The sequence below is a fragment of the Dasypus novemcinctus genome, chromosome 20, assembly GCF_030445035.2.
Source record: "Dasypus novemcinctus isolate mDasNov1 chromosome 20, mDasNov1.1.hap2, whole genome shotgun sequence".
Lineage (NCBI taxonomy): Eukaryota > Metazoa > Chordata > Mammalia > Cingulata > Dasypodidae > Dasypus > Dasypus novemcinctus.
The window spans coordinates 17,077,238-17,098,518 of record NC_080692.1 but is presented as its reverse complement, the minus strand read 5'-3'; the positions used below and the strand labels follow the sequence as shown (position 1 = coordinate 17,098,518).

General features: G+C 43.3%; 2 protein-coding genes, 1 non-coding gene and 1 pseudogene across 10 annotated transcripts in view; 2 read left to right on the top strand and 2 right to left on the bottom strand.

The window, feature by feature from the left end:
* Positions 1-19,922, top strand: part of BCL2L13 (BCL2 like 13) — a 123,848-nt gene extending 103,926 nt beyond the window's left edge. Inside the window, exon 7 of the mRNA XM_004456769.4 lies at positions 11,777-19,922. Within this exon, the coding sequence (XP_004456826.1) occupies positions 11,777-12,583 (807 nt within the window). The 3' untranslated portion in view covers positions 12,584-19,922. The remainder of the gene's footprint in view (positions 1-11,776) is intronic.
* Positions 1,373-1,448, bottom strand: TRNAG-ACC (transfer RNA glycine (anticodon ACC)). Its single transcript has one exon. It is a non-coding gene; the product is annotated as a tRNA-Gly (tRNA).
* Positions 7,565-8,656, top strand: LOC111763759 (large ribosomal subunit protein uL6 pseudogene; annotated as a pseudogene).
* BID (BH3 interacting domain death agonist) overlaps positions 19,440-21,281 on the bottom strand; it is a 52,323-nt gene continuing 50,481 nt past the window's right edge. For all 8 annotated transcript variants that reach the window (XM_004456774.5, XM_012524512.4, XM_004456777.5 and 5 more), the window contains one exon: positions 19,440-20,299. In XM_004456774.5, the coding sequence (XP_004456831.2) occupies positions 20,288-20,299 (12 nt within the window). In that variant the 3' untranslated portion in view covers positions 19,440-20,287. The remainder of the gene's footprint in view (positions 20,300-21,281) is intronic.

Here is a 21,281-nt window from a genome sequence, read left to right as displayed (position 1 = left end):
TGGGTCAGGGAGGCCCTGGGTTTGAACCGCGGACCTCCTGTGTGGTAGGCAGACTCCCTATCCATTGGGCCAAGTCCGCTTCCCTAGATTCATCTCTTATGATGGTATCTAAGGGGTACCATTTGGAGGGAAACATGGAATTTATTTCTCAGTGAAGCCAAAATCTTTGCAAACTTAGCAAGACTGAGAGAAAAACTCACCTTCCATGGGATAGATACATACTCTTGTTTTATATTCAGATAGAGAATGTATTCCATATATTGGGATTATTCTTGACCTTTCCTACAGCTCTGACTTTCTCTTCACTCTTCATCTTGAACTTTAGCTTTGGGATTCTGAAGAGCTAGTAATTACCTGCATATACTGTGATATATCTCAGTGTCATGTTTTTGTTCATGCTTTTCCTGCTTTTTGGAGCATCTTTCTGTCTTTCTTTGGCCTGGCTGGTTCTTTCTCATTCTTTAAGATCCAGCTCTGTTCTCTCCTCCAGACTGCCATCCAGGAATCCTCATTTAAGTCCTTCTCTCTGTGCTTCCAGAGCACTCTTTGTCATCTTCACTAGGTTTTTCTTTTTAAATTTTAAATTTTCAACTTAAAATGCTTTCAAATCTATAAGACAGATACAAAAATAATACAAACTCCATACAGAGAACTCCCACACACCCCCATCCACCCAGATACTCAGATCTGCCAACTCTAACATTCCACCACATTTCCATCATTCCTTTCATCCATCTATTTATCAGTCCATTTTCTGCCACTTGAGTGTAGATTGTGTAGATCATGCTCCTTGAACATACAGCTATGGGCATTTCCCTAGAACAGGAATATTCTCTTAGGCATCCACCGTAAGCACAGCCATCAAGTTCAAGAAATTCAACACTGGTATGAAGCGTAACATCTAATATTCCAATTATTTCAATAATGTCCTTTTGCGCCTTTTCTCCTCTCTTGATAGATCCCATCCAGAATCACTTACACATTTAATTGTCATTGTCTCTTTGGTTGCTCATTTTTGTTTTGTGTGTGTGTTCTTTTTTTGTAAAGATTTATTTATTTATTTCTCTCCCCTTCCCCCGCCCTGGTTGTCTGTTCTCTGTGTCTATTTGCTTCGTCGTCGTCTTTGTTCACTGCTGTTGTTGACAGCGGCATGGGAATCTGTGTTTCTTTTTGTTGTATCATCTTGTTGCGTCAGCTCTCTGTGTGTGTGGCCCCATTCCTGGGCAGGCTGCACTTTCTTTCGCGCTGGGCAGCTCTCCTTACAGGGCGCACTCCTTGCGCGTGGGGCTCCCCTACGCGGGGGACACCCCTGCATGACACGGTACTCCTTGCGTGCATCAGCACTGCGCATGGGCCAGCGGTACACGGGTCAAGGAGGCCCGGGGTTTGAACCCTGGACCTCCCATGTGGTAGACGGACGCCCTCACCACTGGGCCAAGTCTGCCTCCCTGTGTTCTTTTTTAATTGAGGGAACATAAATAGGACAAACCTTCCCATCTCAACCATTCCCAAGCATACCATCCAGCGGGATTACTCATATTTAAAGGTTGCAGTACCCTCACCTTTCATCGCTTAACTGTCTCATCTTCCCAAACAGAAACCTCATGTCCACCATGCAGCAGTTTCCCCCTCCCCTTCCCTTTGCTCCAGGTAACCTGCTCTCTAATTTTTATCTTTACACGCCTGCATACCCTCTGATGCTTTCCCTGTAGTTATCATGGGGTTAAATCCAGCATCCCATATCTGTAACACTCTTGATTGTCTAGATGCCAACTGAACTTCAACAGTGTACATAAACTATGTTCCTTACCCCCCTCACTGTTCTGTAGTTCTTCTCACAAATTGCATATTTACACCTTGTAAGTCCAAAACCACTAATTTATGATTACATTATATGTTTGCCTTTTAGATCTTGTAGGAATTAAAAGGTAGAGTTACAAACCAAAAATACAATAGTACTGGCATTTATATCTACCCTTATTGTGTTCCCTACCAGAGATCTCATTTCTTCAAGTGGCACCAGTCTTTTTCCTAGCATCCTTTGCTTTCAATCTACCCAACGGTCCCAAGCAACTCCTGTAGGGCTGATACAGTGGTAAGGAACGTCCCCAGCCTCTGTTTATCTGGAATGTCCTAGTCTCTCCCTCATCTTTGAAAGACAGTCCTGCTGGATATAGAATTCCTGGTTAGTAGTTCCCTGCGTCAGCACTCTTAGTATGCCATTCCACTTTCGGCTGGCCTGCCCCCATGGTTTCTGATGAGAAATTGGCACTCAAGTACTATTGAGCCTTCCTTGCAGGTAACATGCCACCTCTCTCCTGTCACTTCTAGATTCTCTATCTTTGGCATTTGCAGTTTGATTGTAATATGATATGGTGTGGGTCTTTTGTGCTATCCTGTCTGGAGTTTGTTGAGCATCTTGGATGTGCATATTCATATTTTTTTCATTAAATCTGGGAAGTTTTCAGCCGTAATTTCTTTGAATATTCTCTCTGCCCTTTCTCTCCCTCCTTCTGATCCTTTTACAGTATGTATATTGATATGTTTAATGGTGTCCCCCAGGCTCCTCAGGCTCTGTTCACTTTTCTGCAGTCTCCTCCTCCTCAGACTATTTTAATGTCTTATCTTCAAGTTCCCCGGTTCTTTCTTTGCCAGCTCCTGTCCACTGTCACATCTCTGTAAGGATTTTAATTTCTGTTACTGTGGTCTTCAACTCTGGTTCCCTTTCAAAATTTCCATCTCTCTGTTGCCATTCTCCTTGTGTTCACCTCTCATTTTCCTAATTTCCTTAGTTCTTTGTCCATGTTTCCCATTAGCTTTTTTTGTTTAAGATTTCTTTCTTTCTTTATTTTATATCTCTCCCCTTCACTCTCCCCCCAGCTGCCTGCTCTCTGTGTCCATTCGCTATGTGTTCTTCTGTAACCGCTTCTGTCCTTATCAGGGCACTGGGAATCTGTGTTTCTTTTTGTTGCGTCAGCTCTCTGTGTATGCAGCGCCATTCCTGGGCAGGCTGCACTTTCTTTCCCGCTGGGTGGCTCTCCTCACAGGGTGCACTCCTTCTTTGTGGGGCTCCCCTGCGTGGCACGGCTCTCCTTGCACGCATCAGCACTGCACGTGGACCAGCTCCACGCGGGTCAAGGACACCCAGGGTTTGAACCGCAGACCTCCCATGTGGTAGGCGGACGCCCTATCCATTGGGCCAAGTCTGCTTCCCTCCCATTAGCTTTTTAGCATATCTGGGACCATCTTTTAAAATATTTGTCATGGGAAGCGGATTTGGCTCAGTGGATAGAGGGTCCGCCTACCGCGTGGGAGGTCCAGGGTTCAAACCCCGGGCCTCTTTGACCTGTGTGGTGAACTAGCCCATGTGCAGTGCGATGCGCACAAGGAGTGCCCTGCCATGCAGGGGTGTCCTCCGCATAGGGGAGCCCCACACGGAAGGAGTGTGCCCTGTAAGGAGAGCTGCCCTACGTGAAGAAAGCGCAGCCTGCCCAGGTGTGGCGCCGCACACATGGAGAGCTGATGCAGCACGATGATGCAACAAAGAGACATGGGTTCCTGGTGCCACTGACAAAAATGCAAGCGGACGCAGAAGAATACACAGTGAATGGACACACAGAGCAAACAACAGGATGGGAGGAGAGAAATAAATAAAAATAAATAAATAAAACATTTGTTATGGCCCAGGCCTTGTCCTCCTTGTTGATTATTTCTAATGCTTTAATCTTCTCCTTTGTCTCTACCATTCCTTTGTTTCTTTGTATGCTTTGTGACTCTTTTGTTGAAACTTGGACATCTTGATATTTTAATGTGTTATAACTGGAATTTAGACATCTGTTTCTTATTTATTTATTTGTTTTTTATTTTTTATTTCTACCCCTTCCCTCCATTGTCTGCTCTTTGTCCATTCACTGTATGTTCTTCTATGTCTGCTTGTATTTTCATTTCAGGCAGCTCTGGGAACCAATCCTGGGAACTTGAGGACTGGGAGAGAGGCAATCATTCTCTTGTGCCACCTCATCTCCCTGTTCTGCTGCATCTCTTATTATTTCTCCTCTGTGTCTCTCTTTGTTGCATCATCTTGCTGCACCAGCTCTCTGCATGGGCCAGCACTCCTGCACAGGGCAGTACTCTGTGTGGGCCAGCTCATCACACAGGCCAGCTTGCCTTCACCAGGAGGTCCTGGGCATCGAACCCTGGACCTCATATATGGTAGATAGGAGCCCAATTGTTTGAGCCACATCCGCTTCTCAACATCTGTTTCTTAAAGCTTGTATTCAGCTAGTGTTAGGACAGAGCTTTCCTGGAATGCCAGGCACTAGCATTTAAAAAACAGAAGAAGGGGAGAAAAAAGAAAATGCCCTTTTCAGTCTTTGCAGATGGACCTGTATGAGTGCTCCCTTCAGGGCTTATGCATACAGTAACTTTAGAGAACAGCTTGAGCACAAACCCTAGGGGCCTCCCTGATCCTTTCTGTCTGTGTCTTGTGGGCATGTGGCCCTAGGAATTCCCCCCTTTACATGGATGAGCATGTCCCCTCTTCCCTAGAAACAATTTCCTCGCTGTTATAGCACACTGCACTGTATGTCCTACAGCCAGCAGTCCCTTGCGCCAGGCAGCACAACTTGACTGCTCTCCCACAGAGTTCTGAGCTGCTTTCCACACACAGGTCAAGTTCTGGATGGTGTATTAGTTCTGTAGGGAGATAATCAACAGGAGATACCCGTAAATAGTATAAGATTTTATAAAATTCTGTCAGGTGACCATGGGAATGCACAAGTCCAAATTCCACAGGCAGGCTGCAGAAGGACTCCTGTGAAGGTCCTTGATGAGTTCCTAGGAGACATTGGCTGTCCAAAGTAAAGCTGGAAAAATCTCTCTGAATGCTGAAATCACTTCCCCTTTTTAGGCATTCAGCTAATTGGATAAATTGTCACTCCTTGCTGGCTGCAAGTTACCTGGCCAAGTTGACACATTAGCCTAACCATCACAAATGGCAAGCATGCGCCCAGTGTCTTGGTTCGGTCCCTCAGGCCACCACCAGACAGACTGGTCCAGGTATACATGCTCCCAGTATGTACACGAGAGTTAACACCTACCTCTGGAACCAGCACCAGGGCTCTGCACTGGGAGCACTGGCTGGCCTTGTGCTGAGCCAGTGAGGGGTGGGGATGGGCCTGCCAGGGTGCTGTGAGTAGTCTTTTCCCGACTTGGTAGTCACCTGTCACTGCAGTCCCTTGAGTGTTTTCTGGAGCTTTGTGAAAGATGTTTCTGCCAGTTTGTGATTGTTCAAAGCATCTGTGGGGAGACAGAACCCTGAAACTTCTCATTCCATCATCTTTATCAGGGTCCATTTACTAGGTTTTAAACTATATTTTAAAATCTTTGAGAACAAAGATGATATTATCTTGTCACTAGTACCTAACTAGCACAGTTCCTGGCAATAAGAAGTAACTGCCTCAGGAATAGGAGACATCCTGCATGACTCCCAGGTTTGTGGCTTAGCTGCCATATGAAATGGTGCTTTTCCTCTCCAAATTGGATTGCAGAAGCAAGGAAACAGTCAGGAGTCTTTTGCATTAGTTCTGGTGCAAGATAGTGCTAGCTTATATTATAGCAAAATAGCCGGAAATGTTGAGAGAAGGGGAGAAAATATAATTAGATATATTAAGAAACATTTAGGAATAAATACATTTAAGATATATTTAGGACTTTGTGATTTAAATAGAGGAAGTGGAAGACGAAGAGATGGATATTATCTAAAATTTAAAAAATATATTAAGTATTCTATAAATGCTATAGAAGTGATATTTGTAGTTTATATTCTTCAGTAGGATGAGCATTATCTTCTGGCTATCTGTAATCATCGAGCTGTGCCATCGATGGGTATACAGTCCTTATGTGCTGCATTTGGTTGTGAAGGCACTCTTTGTTAGCATTCTTTAAAAATTGATGATAGTCCCAGAAATGTTGAGTGGTTTTCTATTACTATTATACTGATGAAAATATAAGGGAGTTGAAATGAGATGGAATCCCATGACATGATAGCTGTGAAGCCTTCTTTTAGTCTTGTGGGGTGTAAAGCCAGCCTCGGAAAGAAATCTGAGGAATGGTGCTAATGGCAGAGAGCTTTTTTTTTTTTTTAAAGGAGGTACTGGGGATTGAACCCAGGACCTCATACACAGAAAACAGGAGGGTGCTGGATGTGTGGGGAAAAGGGTGAAGCTCCGTACACGTTTTCTTGTGAGAGTTGTCCTAGACAATGAGAACAGAGGAGGGTGTGGGCCTGAACAGTCTTGCAAGCGTGGATGGAAAAGGGGCCAAACAAGTGGGTGCCCTTGATCTTGGCTCCCGGGTTTCGGCACCAAAACGTTAGGTTTGGAGGAAAGCCGAGGAAGGGAAGCATTTTAGAAATCAGACCATGAGCTGAGGTTAGTTTAAATAAAGCCTTTAATGAGAGAGAGCTTAGCAGGCAGGCAGAGTCTAGAATAGACACCAGCCTCCAGGGAAGAGGGGAGAGAGGTTTTATAATTTGTTCAGTAAATAGTCTACAAAGGGATAGATTGTGATGGCTTATGCTGGCTTTGTAGTTTTAGGGTCAGGTCATGAAAACTCATGTCGACTTTGTAGTTCCATCTGCATTCTGGGTGTTATAATTTCTCTGATGTGGGTTGCTATGTTCCTTTTGGCAGAAATCCTTAGGCAAGGGAATGGGGGCAGGAACTCCGGTTTCATAGCATTTAGGGATACATAGCTGCAGGGAGAGGGGAGGGAGGAGGGATGAAGGGGGGTAGCAGAACGAGAGCCCTGGGCCTAACAGAGGTACCAGGGATTGAACCCAGGACCTTGAACATGGGAAGCAGGAACTGAACCACTTGAGCTACATCCACTCCCCAAGAGATGTTTTTAAAAATAGAGAAGTGAAATTATTAAATAGCATAGATTACTTACCACTCTTGTAAAACTATTTTTGAGGACACCTTGTTTACCCCTCTATATCCTTAAGGTTCAACCAAATTTATTAGCAACCCTGCCCCACCCCCAAAACAATTGACTATTTTAATATTCAGCTGTGTAACAGTCCTGTTTAAGGCTAAAAGATAAAATGTTATAAGTCACCAATAAAAAAAAACCCTACTTAAAAATAAGCAAAAGATTTGAATAGACATTTTTCCAAGAGACACAAAAACGGCCAGTAAGCACATGAAAAGATGTTCAACATCATGAGCCATTTAGGGAAATGCCAGCTTTATACTCATTAGGATGACTATTTTTTGAAAAATGGATAATAACAAGTGTTAGCACAGATGCGGAGAAATTGGAACCTCAGACATTGCTGATAGGAATGTAAAATGCTGTAGTCACTTTGGAAATCAGTTTGGTAGTTCCTCAGTAAATTAAACAGAGAATTACTGTTTGACCCAGCTATTGTACTCCTATGTATATACCCCCCAACATTAAAAGCAGGCATTCAGACAAAAACTTGTATAGGGATATTTATAGCAGCACTATTCACAGTACCCAAAAGGTGGAAACAGCTCTCTTTGCCACATCTACCACGAGAATGAAGACCGTTCTCCGCAACCAGACCTTCCAGAAAATGTTGACATCACACTGAAGGGACACACAGTTACTGTGAAGGGCCCCAGAGGAATCCTGTGGAGGGACTTGAATCACATCAATGTAGAACTCAGTCTACTTGAAAAGAAAAAGAAGAGGCTTTGGGTTGACAAATGGTGGGGAAATAGGAAGGAACTGGCTACAGTTTACACTCTGTACTCATGTGCAGAACATGATCAAGGGTGTTACATTGGACTTCCGTTACAAGATGAGGTCTGTGTATGCTCATTTCCCCATCAACATTGTTATTCAGGAGAGTGGGTCTCTGGTTGAAATCCAAAGTTTCTTGGGTGAAAAATACATTCTCAGGGTTCAAATCAGGGGACGTGTTGCTTGTTTGTTATGTCAAGTCCCGAAGGATGAGTTAATTCTTGAAAGAAATGATATTGAACTTGTATCAAATTCACCTGCTTTGATTCAGCAAGCCACAACAGTTAAAAACAAGGATATAAGAAAATTTTTGGATGGTATTTATGTCTCTGAAGAAGGAACAGTTCAGTAGGCTGATGAATAAAATCTAAGAGTTGTGCAGCAATGGGAACAATATGCCAGACCTATTTGTGGTTATTTGTGGTATTTTAAAGATGCAATAAATTCATCTTTAACTTGAAAAAAAAAACAACAACAGGTGGAAACAACCCAAATGTCCATTAACTTTCTGGATAAGCAAAATTTGGTACATCCATACAATGGAATATTATTCAGCCATAAAAAGAAATGAAGTACTGATACATGCTACAATGTGGATGAACCTCTAAGACGTTATGCTAAATGAAATAAGCCAAGCACAAAAGGCCGATCATGGTATGATTCCATTTATATGAACTGTCCAGAATAGGCAAATCCAGACACAGAGTAGATATGGGGTTGTCAGAGGATAGGGGACAGGGAATTGGGAAGCACTACTAAAGAAGAGGTTTCTTTTGGGGGGGTGGTGGTGATGGAAATATTCTGGAATTAAATAGTGGTGATGGTTGCAGAGCACTGAATCATACACTTCAAAATAGTGAATTTTATTGCATTGCACCAATAATTTATTTGGGGGTCATTAATATCTTTATAATATTCAGTCTTCCAATCCTTGAACATGATATATTTTTAACCTTTCCTCTATTGAAATCTATTTTAAATCCTTCTTTATTAAAAATAACACTAGTGAAAAAGCCTTGCCAAACATACATACTTGAGACCTGATTACAGCTTCTGTCCAGGATCTCCATCTCTTTTTCTGTTTGGCTGAGATGAGCCAACAATCTCCCCAAACACCTGAAAGTTCTCTGTTTTCCCCCTAACCCCCTCCCTCAGCTGTTACCTAAATTTTCCCTCCTCTAGACCTTTCCAGTGATCCAGTTTCAAAGGGACCGCATCAGGGCTGGGGTCAGCTGTCATCCTCAAAAGCTCCCGAGACGTAGAAGCCCCTTTTTACCTTTAGAGCCACGAAGGAGGGCTCTTAATAGTTAGTTCAGTACTGTAATTCCCAAAGAGACATTTTACTTTCCAGTTTTGTGGTATTTCTAGTTAGAAGAGATGGAGGAGGAAGGAATTTGTAAATTACCTTCTCTACTCAGGGAAGGATATCATTTCAAATTGTTTTTACCTTTTTCATTGTTTTACTTATATGGCATTTGAGAGTAGCTTTTTGTATCATACCATGGCGCCCCAACAATAACAATAAAATAATAACAACACAAACACCACCAAGAATAATAGTAGTATAATTTATTGATTCCTTACTACATACAAGATACTTTGCTAAGAACTATAAATACATGATTTTTATAATAATTTTATCCAGTCGGTCATCCTCATTTTTATTATAAAGAAATTGAGGTTTGAAAACCCTAATTCCTATTACAGCACCTGATAGGCAGCAGACACATGGTGGGTACTGGTAAACTAAGCTATTAAACATGGAGATGAAGACCCACACTATTGGGAAGCAGATTTGGCCTAACAGATAGGGCGTCCACCTACCATATGGGAGGTCCAAGGTTCAAACCCAGGGCCTCCTGACCTGTGTGATGAGCTGGCCCACGCACAGTGCTGATGCATGCAAGGAGTGCCATATCACGCAGGGGTGTCCCCCGCATAGGGGAGCCCCACACACAAGGAGTGCACCCTGTGCAAAAAAAGTGCAGCCTGCCCAGGAATGGTGCCACACACATGGAGAGCTGACGCAGCAAGATGACACAACGAGACACAGATTCCGGGTGCTACTGACAAGAATACAAGCGAGCACAGAAGAACACACAGCCCATGGGCACAGAGAGCAGACAACTGGGGCGGGGGGACAGGGAAGGGGAGAGAAATAAATAAAATCTTTGGGAAAAAAAAAGACCTACACTATTAGTCTTTATTGCTTTTGCATAGACTCTTGCTAAAGAAAGAAGCAAGAGATTCCCTTCATTTCTGGTATTTCTCAGTTCTAATCTCTTCTGGCTTGGCGATCAGAGTAATTTTTTTTTTTAGATTTATTTTTTATTTATTTCTCTTCCCTTCCCCCTAGTTGTCTGCTCTCTCTGTCCATTCGCTGTGTGTTCTTCTGTGACCGCTTCTATCCCTATCAGGGGCACTGGGAATCTGTGTTTCCTTTTGTTGCATTATCTTGCTGTGTCAGCTCTCCGTGTGTGTGGCGCCATTCTTGGGCAGGCTGCACTTTCTTTCATGCTGGGCGGCTCTCCTTACGGGGCGCACTCCCTGTGCATGGAGCTCCCCTACGCAGGGGACACCCCTGCGTGGCAGGGCACTCCTCGCGTGCGTCAGCACTGCACATGGGCCAGCTCCACATGGGTAAAGGAGGCCCAGGGTTTGAACCATGGACCTCCTGTGTGGTAGGCAGATGCCCTATCCATTGGGCCAAGTCCGCTTCCCTTTTTTATTGTGTCATCTTGCTGCGTCAGCTCTCCATGTATGCGGTGCCACTCCTGGGTGGGCTGCACATTTTTCATGTGGGTCAGCTCTCCTTGCAGGGCACACTCCTTGAGCATGGGGCACCCCTGCATGGCATAGCATTGCTTCCACGCGGCAGCACTGCACGTGGGCCAGCTTACCACACGGGTCAGGAGGCCCTGGGGATTGAACCCTGGACCCTCCATATAGTAGATGGATGCTCTATTAGTTGAGCCACGTCCACTTCCCATGATCAGAGTAATTTTAAAGTAGATCCCTCATGGTCATTTTGTAGTTTAGAGACGTCATTGGCTAACTGTGCCTATTGAATGAAGTTGGTATTTCTTAGCTCTCATTCAAGTTCCTGTCTTCTTGGAACCAACCGTCTCTTCCTCTTCGTGTCCACTGTGCAGTGATTAAACCGGGCCCACGTGCTCTTCTCTTTTTTACATCTTTGTGCCTTTGCTGGTAGTGTCCTCTACCTGTCAAATAGTCAGCATTCTTCAGATGTCCTCCATGAAACTTTTTGTGGTTTCCCTGCCCTCTCTAACCACCACCAAAAAAGTTATTTCCCCAGCTGAACTCTGAGTAGCATTTTGACTGTGGCATAGCATTTGAGATTATGTTATTGCTATACCCTAAGTGATAAATTCCTTGAGAGCAAGGCTCTTGTCTTTGTTTTCTCTGCTGTTTTATAATTATTGCAAAATATCAATTCAAAATCAATTGAGCATTAGAAGACTGTAGTCTCTTTTTTTTAGATTTATTTTATTTATTTATGCCCCTCCTTGCTGCTTGTGCTCGCTGTGTGCTGTGTCCATTCGCTATGCATTCTTCTGTGTCTTCTTGTCTTCCTTTCTTGTCTTCTCTTTTAGGAGGCACTGGGAACTGATCCCAGGACCTTCCAACGTGGGAGAGAGGCACTCAGTTGTTTGAGCCACCTCAGCTCCCTGGTTTGTTGTGTGGGTTGCAAAGGCCAGCTCGCCTTCACCAGGAGGCCCTGGAAATCAAACCCGGGACCTCCTATATGGTAGATGGGAGCCCAGTTGTTTGAGCCACATCAGCTTCTCAAGACTGTATTCTTGTGTAAAATTCCTCCTCTGCATTGGTCTCTAAACAAATGTGCTCAATCCAGAAAAGGAATGTAGGTTTAAACTCTGTATTTATTCCTGGAAATTCAGTATTGGAAAGAACTCTGTTCCCAGATTTACATTTCTTTTTAACGTATTTACCATTCTCTGTATTGACCTTTCTTTTCCTTTCTTAGGGTACTGTCTTTCATCTTGAGTCAGAGGAAGAGGAATGCCCTGGAATCATTGCAGAAGACAGTAATGACATTTATATCCTGCCCAGTGACAACTCTGGGCAAGTCAGTCCCCCAGAGTCTCCAACTGTGACCACTTCTTGGCAGTCAGAGAGTTTACCCGTCTCACTGTCAGCGAGCCAGAGCTGGCACACCGAGAGCCTACCAGTGTCCCTTGGTCCTGAGTCCTGGCAGCAGATTGCAATGGATCCTGAAGAGGTGAAAAGCTTAGATAGCAATGGAGCTGGAGAGAAGAGTGAGAACAATTCTTCTAATTCTGACATTGTGCATGTGGAGAAAGAAGAAATACCTGAGGGCATGGAAGAGTCTACTGTGGCGTCTGCAGTCCTGCCAACCAGTGAGCCACCAGAGGCATTCCCTGAAGCCCCAGCTCCCTTGCTGCCACCTATCACTGCCACTTCCTTGTTGGAGACTAGGGAACCTGACACAGAAGTGATTGCAGTTGAGAAAGCCAGCCCTGCCACGTCATTGTTTGTAGAACTTGGTGAAGAAGAGGTGAAGGCAGCATCACAGGAACCTGCTGAACTGGAGGAGGTGGTGGTCCCTGCACTGGAACCCACAAAGCCATTGCTGAGTGAAGGGGAGATCAGTGTGAGAAAAGAGAGTCTTCTAGTAGAGCCCTCCCGTGGTGGAGAAATGAAGGCCTTCTCCCTGACTGAGAGCAAGTCAGTTCTGCTGCTTGGAGGGGCTGCTGCAGTTGCCATCCTGGCAGTGGCAGTGGGGGTGGCACTGGCTCTGAGAAAGAAATAGCTTTTTCTGCAGAGAAAGAAGACGCAAAGCTTCTAAGGTTTTAGTGGTAGTGACTGGAGTTTGAACCGCCAGCAGCTGATTGGATATTTGTAGAACACTCTGGGATTGTTGTCCGCTAAGCACAGCAGTGGGTTGATCCACACTTTAGGGCTTGAGGTAGAGGGAGTTCCCGTTTGTCTCATTTTAAGTTCAGGGGTCTGGGCTCATGCTAGATTCAGAGTAAAGTTCTCCCCCTAGAACAGAGTTTCTCACCCTTGGCATTATTGACATTTTGGTCATTCTTTGTGGCGGGGGCTGTCCTGTGCAATGTAGGGTGTTCAGTGGCAACGCTGACCTTGACCCACTAGTTGCATTAGCATCCCCTCCCCCCAGTTGTGACAACCAAAAATGTCTCCAGATATTGCCAAATGTTCCCTGGGGGCCAGAGTTGTCCCAAAAGTTGAGTGCCACTGCTCTAGAGGGAGAGAATTAGTTTAGAAGAATCGGGGATAGAAATTCCCAGGCAAGAGGGCTTGGCTGTGGGCTCCTCAGCTCCTGGCTGGTCAGCTCTTCATCACCTTGGAATTTCATCTTTTCAGCCTACCAGCTGGGTTTTCCAGCCACTCTTTTTCGGCTTTTCTTCTCCTCCCCTCTTGATTAGTCCTGTAGCGTGAGGGCTGCTCTCCCTTATGTCTCAGCTGCCTCTCAGGTACCACACTGCTCCTCTTCACCCCAGGTTCCTTCTAAGGTCCGGCGGCAGGGGCTTCCTCTGTGCTTCTGCTCAGATCCTTCACGTCCTGAAGCTTTTGACAGCCCCATCTTGTAAAGATGCTGCCTTTAGGAATTAAAAAAAAAAAGGTAAATATAAAATAAAGTGAGAAAGACCTAGGATTCCCTGCCTAGGAGTGCAAGGGCACATAACCCTAACTAGAGAGAGACATTTGTCTCATTTAGAGGCAGGAGGATGGCCTACACGACTTCTTGAGTTCTCCTCCAGCCCTTTTTGTCTATGGTCACCCTTTTGACCATCAGCAGCACCTCTGTTGTTAAAAGGTTGCTGCCACCAAGGGCCCTGGGCTGGTGTGTTTTTCCCTTACCTGGCCTCTGGCTCACTACTGGGCACCCAAGCTCCTTGTAGGTCTCTTGCCATATGGTAAGGATTTTCATACTTGGGCTTACAAAATCAATTGATTCATAACTCTTATTAAATATAGAAAATCTCCTAAGTAGCACTGAAATAAAAACTGGGAAAAGAGAGGCTTGAATTTCAAGACTGGGACTACCCTCTAGATTCTAGGTTGGCTTTCAGAGTTCAAGGACAGAGGTTCTTTGCCCGAACTCTTCACAGAGAAGAGCCAAAATGATTCCAGTCAGTGTGTGCTAGTTGTGTCAGCATAATTTCTTTTCTTCTGGCCTGATCCCATCCCTAAAGGAGGGATGGAACTGTGTCCTTTTATGCCTGAGGATCACAGTTGTCACTATGCAGGACATACATGCTTGATACAAAAAGTCATCTCAGAGTTATCTTAGCAATTGTAACAAATTACTTTTTAGATCCTGAAATTTGTAATAAAATTACTTTACCTACCCTGGTCACCAAAACTTGACTTTTAAATGTGCTTTCTTTTTGAAATGTTTGATTTTTAAAAAATCAAATCTTCTCCCAAAAGCAATACTATTTAAAAGTTGGTCAATAGAAGATCTGAATGTGTTTGTGTGTCTGTTACAGCTTTATGGTGCAGTGTAGCTTTATGCTTTTGAGTGTTAGTGTCCCATTTGGGGAATGATGTGTTAAAGGGTTTTGGTGCACCTTGGTTAATAGCTAGAGGAGAGTGGAAAAATGGGATTAGTGAAGATTTTTTTTCTCCATGGGTTCCAATAAGTGTGTTAGAGTACTGTGTATTTTAATTGCTATGTTTGTGTTTGCATAGGTCAAGAGCAGAGAAATCTGGTGAGTTATCTTGATTTCGCCCCCCCCTTTATACTAAAATATTTTCCTTCCAGTGTTGAACATTTTTAAACCCTGGATGCTCTAACCCATTCATTGGCAATTGCTCAGCAGGTTGATTTCTGAGCTGCTGAAGGGAGACCTGAGGCTTAGGGTATTTAGGTCTGTGTTCTCCACGAAAGGATTACAACAGGAAGGCAGTCTGATGTTGACCCTGCTGCTGGCTGCTTTGCTTCCCTGTCTGATGATCGCTAACCCCAAGTATTTTGGTCAATTGTTTTTCTGGGTAATGGCAAATAGATCGTCCTTTCCATTGGCTTTCTCTAGATAGGCTCTTCCTTGGTTCTTGAGTAGTAGGATGATAGTGTCCTTCTCTTCCTTCACGCCCTTATCCTCTGCCTCTAACAGTGCAGGGGAATGGCCGTGACAAGGACTGCAGCTTACAGCAGTTCCCTTTTTTTTTTTCTATTACGTATTTTAAAATTATTTCTCAAACCTCACCTTTTTTTCATCGGGGGCTTGTAGTAGGAGGGTATTCCTTCTTGCCCCTGATTTATATAACATCTAAATCTAAGTAAGGTAAAGGGAAGATTTAGAATAAGTCCAACTTGTTTAACAGAATGCAAATGTTAGAATTAAGAATTCCATTCTATCATTCCTCATTCTTTGAACTATTGAGGAAAAGTTATTAAGTTCTCTAGACCTCTTTATTGAATGTAATGATTTCTGATCACTTGGTAAAACCTAGTGAAGGCTTCTTGAGAAAAATACCAGAATTAAAGAATGCCTGTTTTCCTTTTCTATACTAAGTTAATTCTGGGCCAACAGAAATCAGTCAGTACCTACAGTGTGCCTTAGCAGAGCTCTTGTGATCATCCTTGCCTTCTAAAGAACTTTCTAGATAAAGAGATGCAACTGTTGACCATCTGGTTCCTGCATTCCCAACCCTAAGGGCATCTTTGATGCTCTTCTTTCCTATATTCTCTCCCATCCCTGTGTGAGGTGCAACCACTGCCTAGATTTGTCCTGGAGGAATAGTGAGTGAGACATGGTTTCTTGATCCACAGCTAACATGATTTCCTGTGGAGCTTCATTTCTTCAGCCTTTCTGCTAATTTCCTCTAACAATAAAAAAGTAATGTCTGCTCCTTGCCTTTCCCTACAATCGTGGACATGTGGATAAATATCATACCCATAGAATTTCTTGAATTATATGAAGAGATGTTTTCTAGAAATGAAAGATCTTATGGGTAAGAATTTTATTTCCTTCTCTTTCCTTTCTCATAGTTTCTCATGTTTTTTCAGACAAACTTTTCTCAAAGAACTTGAGGTGGTAATCCTGTTCATCAAGAGGTCCTGTAGGCCGTTTGATCACTTACAGAAACAGCTTACAGCCTCTGGACTAATTCACCCATAGGCATTATCTCATTTAAAAACTTAGTAACACACTTGAGCCCAGAAGTGTTTTTCTCTTCTCCAGAGGGACAAGATCAGCCGTAAGCATTCATGCCATTCATCACTGAGAAAGTTCAATTGTGAGGATTGGTTCTAGTTTAAGGGCATATTTTTTCCGTACTAGAATACCCTTTTCCTAAAACTTTTGTGTAATTTTATTTTTAACACATACTGAGCATTTAAAATACACCAGGGATTGTTCTAGTGCTCTTACATACCTTATTTCATCTTCACAATTCTAATTGCTGTCACTATTCCTTTTATTCCCATTTTATGATTGAAGAACACTAATCAGAGTTTAGTAATTTTCCAGTCTTCCAGCATATGGGAGGCAAGCTGATCACCTGAATATTTCTGACTCCAAGTCTAATGCTCTACACAGTTCTACCAGGTATTTTGGTGACCCTGCAAAGCAGTATTGACAGGCTCTCTGCAAGCCAGATGTACCATTGGTTTACTCACAGGGGCAGCCTGTGATGGGCAAGCGTGCCCTTGTGTGGCACCGCACCACCAGCAAGAGGACAGCTTTCTCTAGTTTGCACCAAGGCTCCACATGGCTTGTGAAGGCTCTGGGTAGCAAGTGTGTCATCCAACCAAGAAACTGGCTGTTCCCGACTTTTATCAGGTATTCTTGCTAGACATTGAATGAGAAGCCTTATGACTCATGGGTTAGCCTTAGTATAGAACTTTCCTTTGCTTCTGTGGGCACAAAGCAGTGTTTTTGCTTGTAAGCAAGGTTAGGCAGCCTGACAGAGGATCACCACCAAGTGCTAAGTGAGGCAGTTGAGGCAGCATCCTGACACTTCCTTTTCTCTTCCTTCCTTCCTAGTTGTTCCTTTTGCACTCTCCTCCCCACCTGTGCCTGGGGTGGGGATGCGGGGCGGATTGGGGAGATCTCTAGGCATGGTGTGATGGCCTCCTAAAACTCAGAAAGGCCCGGTCAGGAGGGTTGACCAGGCACAGCCAAGGCACACCTGACCCAGTAGACTCCCCAATGAAAGGTGCATTCCACAGTACTTGAAGTAGGGGTTGGGGGGGTGAAGTTAATGGGAGCCTTGGCTACAGCATGTGGACTTCTTTAAATTGTTAACTATTCTGTAGTTAGCTCACATACAGAGAAAGCTCTGTGGTGGTGAGTTGGAAACTGTCTTGATAAAATAATAACCCATGTGACTTCCCCTTCTTTATACTGATTTGCCATGTGTAGTGATGTAAAAGCCATCGGGGTCCTTCACGTTTGTTTACACTACAAAGCGCCCTAGCCAAGCAGCTGCTACACAGTAAGCTCAGGTTGGACTTGTTCTCAGGGATACTTGCAAGGCCTTGTACTAAGTTTAAAAAGTAGCCACAGTCTCCAGGTGATTCTTAGACTGTTTTCACCTCTCTTAACAGTTAGATTTATAGCTATTTGCTCACTTCAGTGAGTGTTCTTTGTACCACTGGAAGAAATTAATGACTGTACTTAGAACAAATGTTTTGACATTTTAAGATTACTATTAATGGTTTATACTGCCTTCCCCAAGAATGAATTTGCAGTACAGTCATCCCTGATACAGTCTGGATTAACTCATTTGTTCCTGACTTCTTGCTAGAGATTGCGTTACATAGATTGTTTCCTGGCCAGCACCAAAGGAAAAGATAGAATTTTTTCCCTAGACTTGTATTTTTCCTGCTATCATAGTCTTCCACTTCTTAATTCCTTCAGAGTAAAAGTGCCTCTTCCTACCTAACTTGTTTATAGACTGAGTTCAGTTTATTCTAATGCTCTTAACCTCCTCAAAAACATTGTAATTAAATGATAATTTTGGCAATTACTATACGTATTTCACTTAAGCAGCATACATTTCCTTTTTTCTTTAGACCTTGTTATAGCTCTAATTTGCTGAATTTATTACTGTGGATTCTGGCTCCTCTTTGTCCCTCCTGGTGTCTGCCTATGGCCAGTCTACTCTTTCATGAGGGGAAAGGAACATAGGAACAAGATTCAAGTCTATCAAATGTACTTTCCATTTAGAAGTGCTGTGTTGAAGAGAACACATCAGACATAATAGAATGAAATTTAAAAATAATCCATGGGTTTATCTTTCTGTTTATATGGAGGGATTGTCTCAGATAACCAGTCTTCTAGTCTTCAAACTCTTATTTGGTTTGACTTCTCAGTTCTGAAAACGTTATCCATAACATCCAAATGACTGGATTCTAGTTCCCAGTCAGTACAGTTGATGAAGTTGTTGGAGAGCTTTTTATCTTTAACCCAGGAATTTCCATGCTTAGAGAATTCATATTATTAAAAAACAAAATGAAAAGCACATTCTCTGAATTTGACAGTCTCCTTTATGTCCACAAGAATTGTTACCCATGCAAAATCCACAAACTTCTAGGATATGCCTGTGTCACTGTGACTGGGATGTGCTCAAGACTGGAACACAGGCTTTTGTTATCAGGGGCTCTTTTTATAATGCTCATTTGGGGAGAAGAGATGATAATCTTACTTGGGGACCAAGAAAGTATATAAGACTTGATCTGGAAAAATTTAAACCAAAATCTGTAAAAACTGCACTCAAATGGTGGCCTAGTGTAGTCATCACAGAGAAACATTGGAAAGTAAAGATGCTGGGAAAGATTAATGGTATTATGAGAGTTTGGGATTATTTGATGTTTAAGAACTCTTTACCATTAAAGTTGATGACCTGTCTTTAGCTCTTTTTAGGATAGCATCTCTTAGTGAGAATCTGATTGTACTGACTGATAAATGTGTATGAATGTGCATGCATGTATGTGTGATTCAGTTTGTTTCCAATGTAATAGGGATCCTTATTTTTAAAAAGTTCACTCCAGAATATTCAGTGTAATAGTGTTACTGGAAGACACTTCCAAATGGGGGCCTTCATACTGCACAGCAATGCATCTGTTTTTAGAATTTGTAACCTATTGCAGATTTCAGATCGAGCCACAGAGCTCGTTGTGGTATGCATTTAGCACAGAACAAGGTAGAGTCATTTCTCTTCGGTGAATTTAAATGCCCCAGGAACAGATCTGTTTTCAGTAACAGGAAATGATTCATTAGTACTGCCCTTACTCTTCTTCCTGTGCTTCTCAAAGCACTGCTTCACAGTAACAAGCTGCACCTCTGGTCAAGTTGGTGCAAAAGGGGTGCGATGTACCCAGCATGCACTTGTAAACCGTGCTGGGAAACAGCTGATGGCTGGGAACACCGTGACGGCCAGGGTTGTACTGATTCTTCCTTTGCTCATTCTGGGGCTGCCTGAGTGACTGGCTGTCGCCGTTACCTGTATTCTGTATCCCTGGAGAAAGGAACCACCTCAAATCGCTGAATTCTAAAAAGTCTTAACTGCCCTTTCATCTTTTCAGCCTAAAAACCTGTTTTCTCCAGAGGCAGTTTCTTATACCTGAATAAGCTGAGAGGAGGTATGACTGGAAATTGAAAACAGAAGACTTTTTTTTTATAGCAATATATTTTTATATTAGATTTATTAGACACCCCATAGGGTCCAGGCAGTAACTTCTTATACCCCCAGTAGGAGTCTCCTGCTTCTTACAAAGGAAAAAGTACATTTAGTCACCTGAATCTGAAAATAGTGGTTGACATGGTCCCTGAAATCACTTCCACCCTTTTCAAATTGCCTGTGGTGGTTCTTTACTCAGAAAAAAAGGGAATCAAGTTGGAAAAAATCAAAGACCTATATGTATTCAGGCCTCATTTTTCTATTGTTTGAACACAGCAGTTTAGTCCATAACTTCTTGTGCCATTTGGTTTTTAAACAGGAAGATCACTTCCTTAGTATTAAGATGCTCCCTGTTTTGAGTGGACTTTCTCATGTAAGGGCTCTGTGCATTTCTTCTCCAGTCCTTGCTCTCTTCAAACAGGATACTTCTTGCTGTAAGACCATGCCTCAAGGTTGCACTTTAATAAACGGTAAAGCGTTTTTTAAACAAAGTAACTTTGTGTTTTGTTGTCTACCTTACAATCTGTTTTTAAATTTAATTTTCAAGTAGGAACCTGTAGAGCTGAAATAAGATAAAGGCACAATGTGTAGACATAATTGGGAGATGATGTAAAACCCATTCAAATATGTGCAAGATAACATTTTCTTTCAAGTATAGTAATGTAGAAATTTCAAAATGGGTCACCAGCTTAAAAAATTATCTTTTAAACTACTGAGAAATAAATAGCCATCATCTAAGTGCCGGTCTTCTGTAAGAACGTTGTGCAAATGAGCATGGCTTCATCCCCATCAGAGGCCCCTATCCAGCTGTCACCACATCAGGTTTTAACCAGTCACATTGTTGGCAGCGACCCATTCAGTCCGTCTCCTAAAGCAAGAAAGGAGAAACAGAATTAGCCAGTCTATTAGCAGATGAGGATTTGGTATTTGAGAATTCTAATGCTGCAGTCAATAGAAGTGAAGCTCAGATTTGTGCAAAACACATTCTTCCAAGCCTGTGATCTTTCTATCACCGCATCCAACTTTTTGCTACATGGGGCAACTGTAAACCTTAGCTTTTAAGATGGCAAGACCTGTCTTGTCTACTTACATCTACTGAAACATTTCAGGTGCCACAAAGGTATCTTAGCAGGTCAGAGGGACCGAGATTCCACCACTGATTTCCTGCCCATTTACCTGCCTTTAGAAGGCTGTTGGGAAAGCTGTCCAGGAACTCTTTTTCCAGCCTCACCTCCTGCTAACAACTCAGCTTGGCTTAATACCTGACTAAGATTCATGTTCATTCTCCTGTTTTTTTTTTTTAAATGTCTGTATGTAGTAGTGGATGTGGCTCAAGCAGTTGGGTGCCAGCCTCCCACATGGGAGTCCCAGGTTCAGTTCCTTGTACCTCCTAAAAACAAGACGTGCAGATGAGTAGACACAGCAGAAAACAAATGGAAACAACAGACAGCCATCTCGGGGTAGGGGGAGAGGATAAAATGCCTGTGTGAGTGAAGATGACAGCAGATAGGGAGTGCTTTTAAGACTTACTAGAGAGAAGCAGATTTGGTGCAACTGATAGCGCATCCGCCTACCATATAGGAGGTCTAGGGTTCAAACCCAGGGCCTCCTGACCTGTGTGATGAGCTGGCCCACACACAGTGCTCATGCGCGCAAGGGGTGCTGTGCCACACGGGTGTCCCCTGCATAGGGGAGCCCCACACACAAGAAGTGCACCCTGTAAGGAGAGCTGCCCCCTGCGAGAAAAAGTGCAGCCTGCCCAGGAGTGGTGCTGCACACATGGAAAGCTGACTCAGCAAGATGATGCAACAAAAAGAAACACAGATTCCCAGTGTCGCTGACAAGAATGC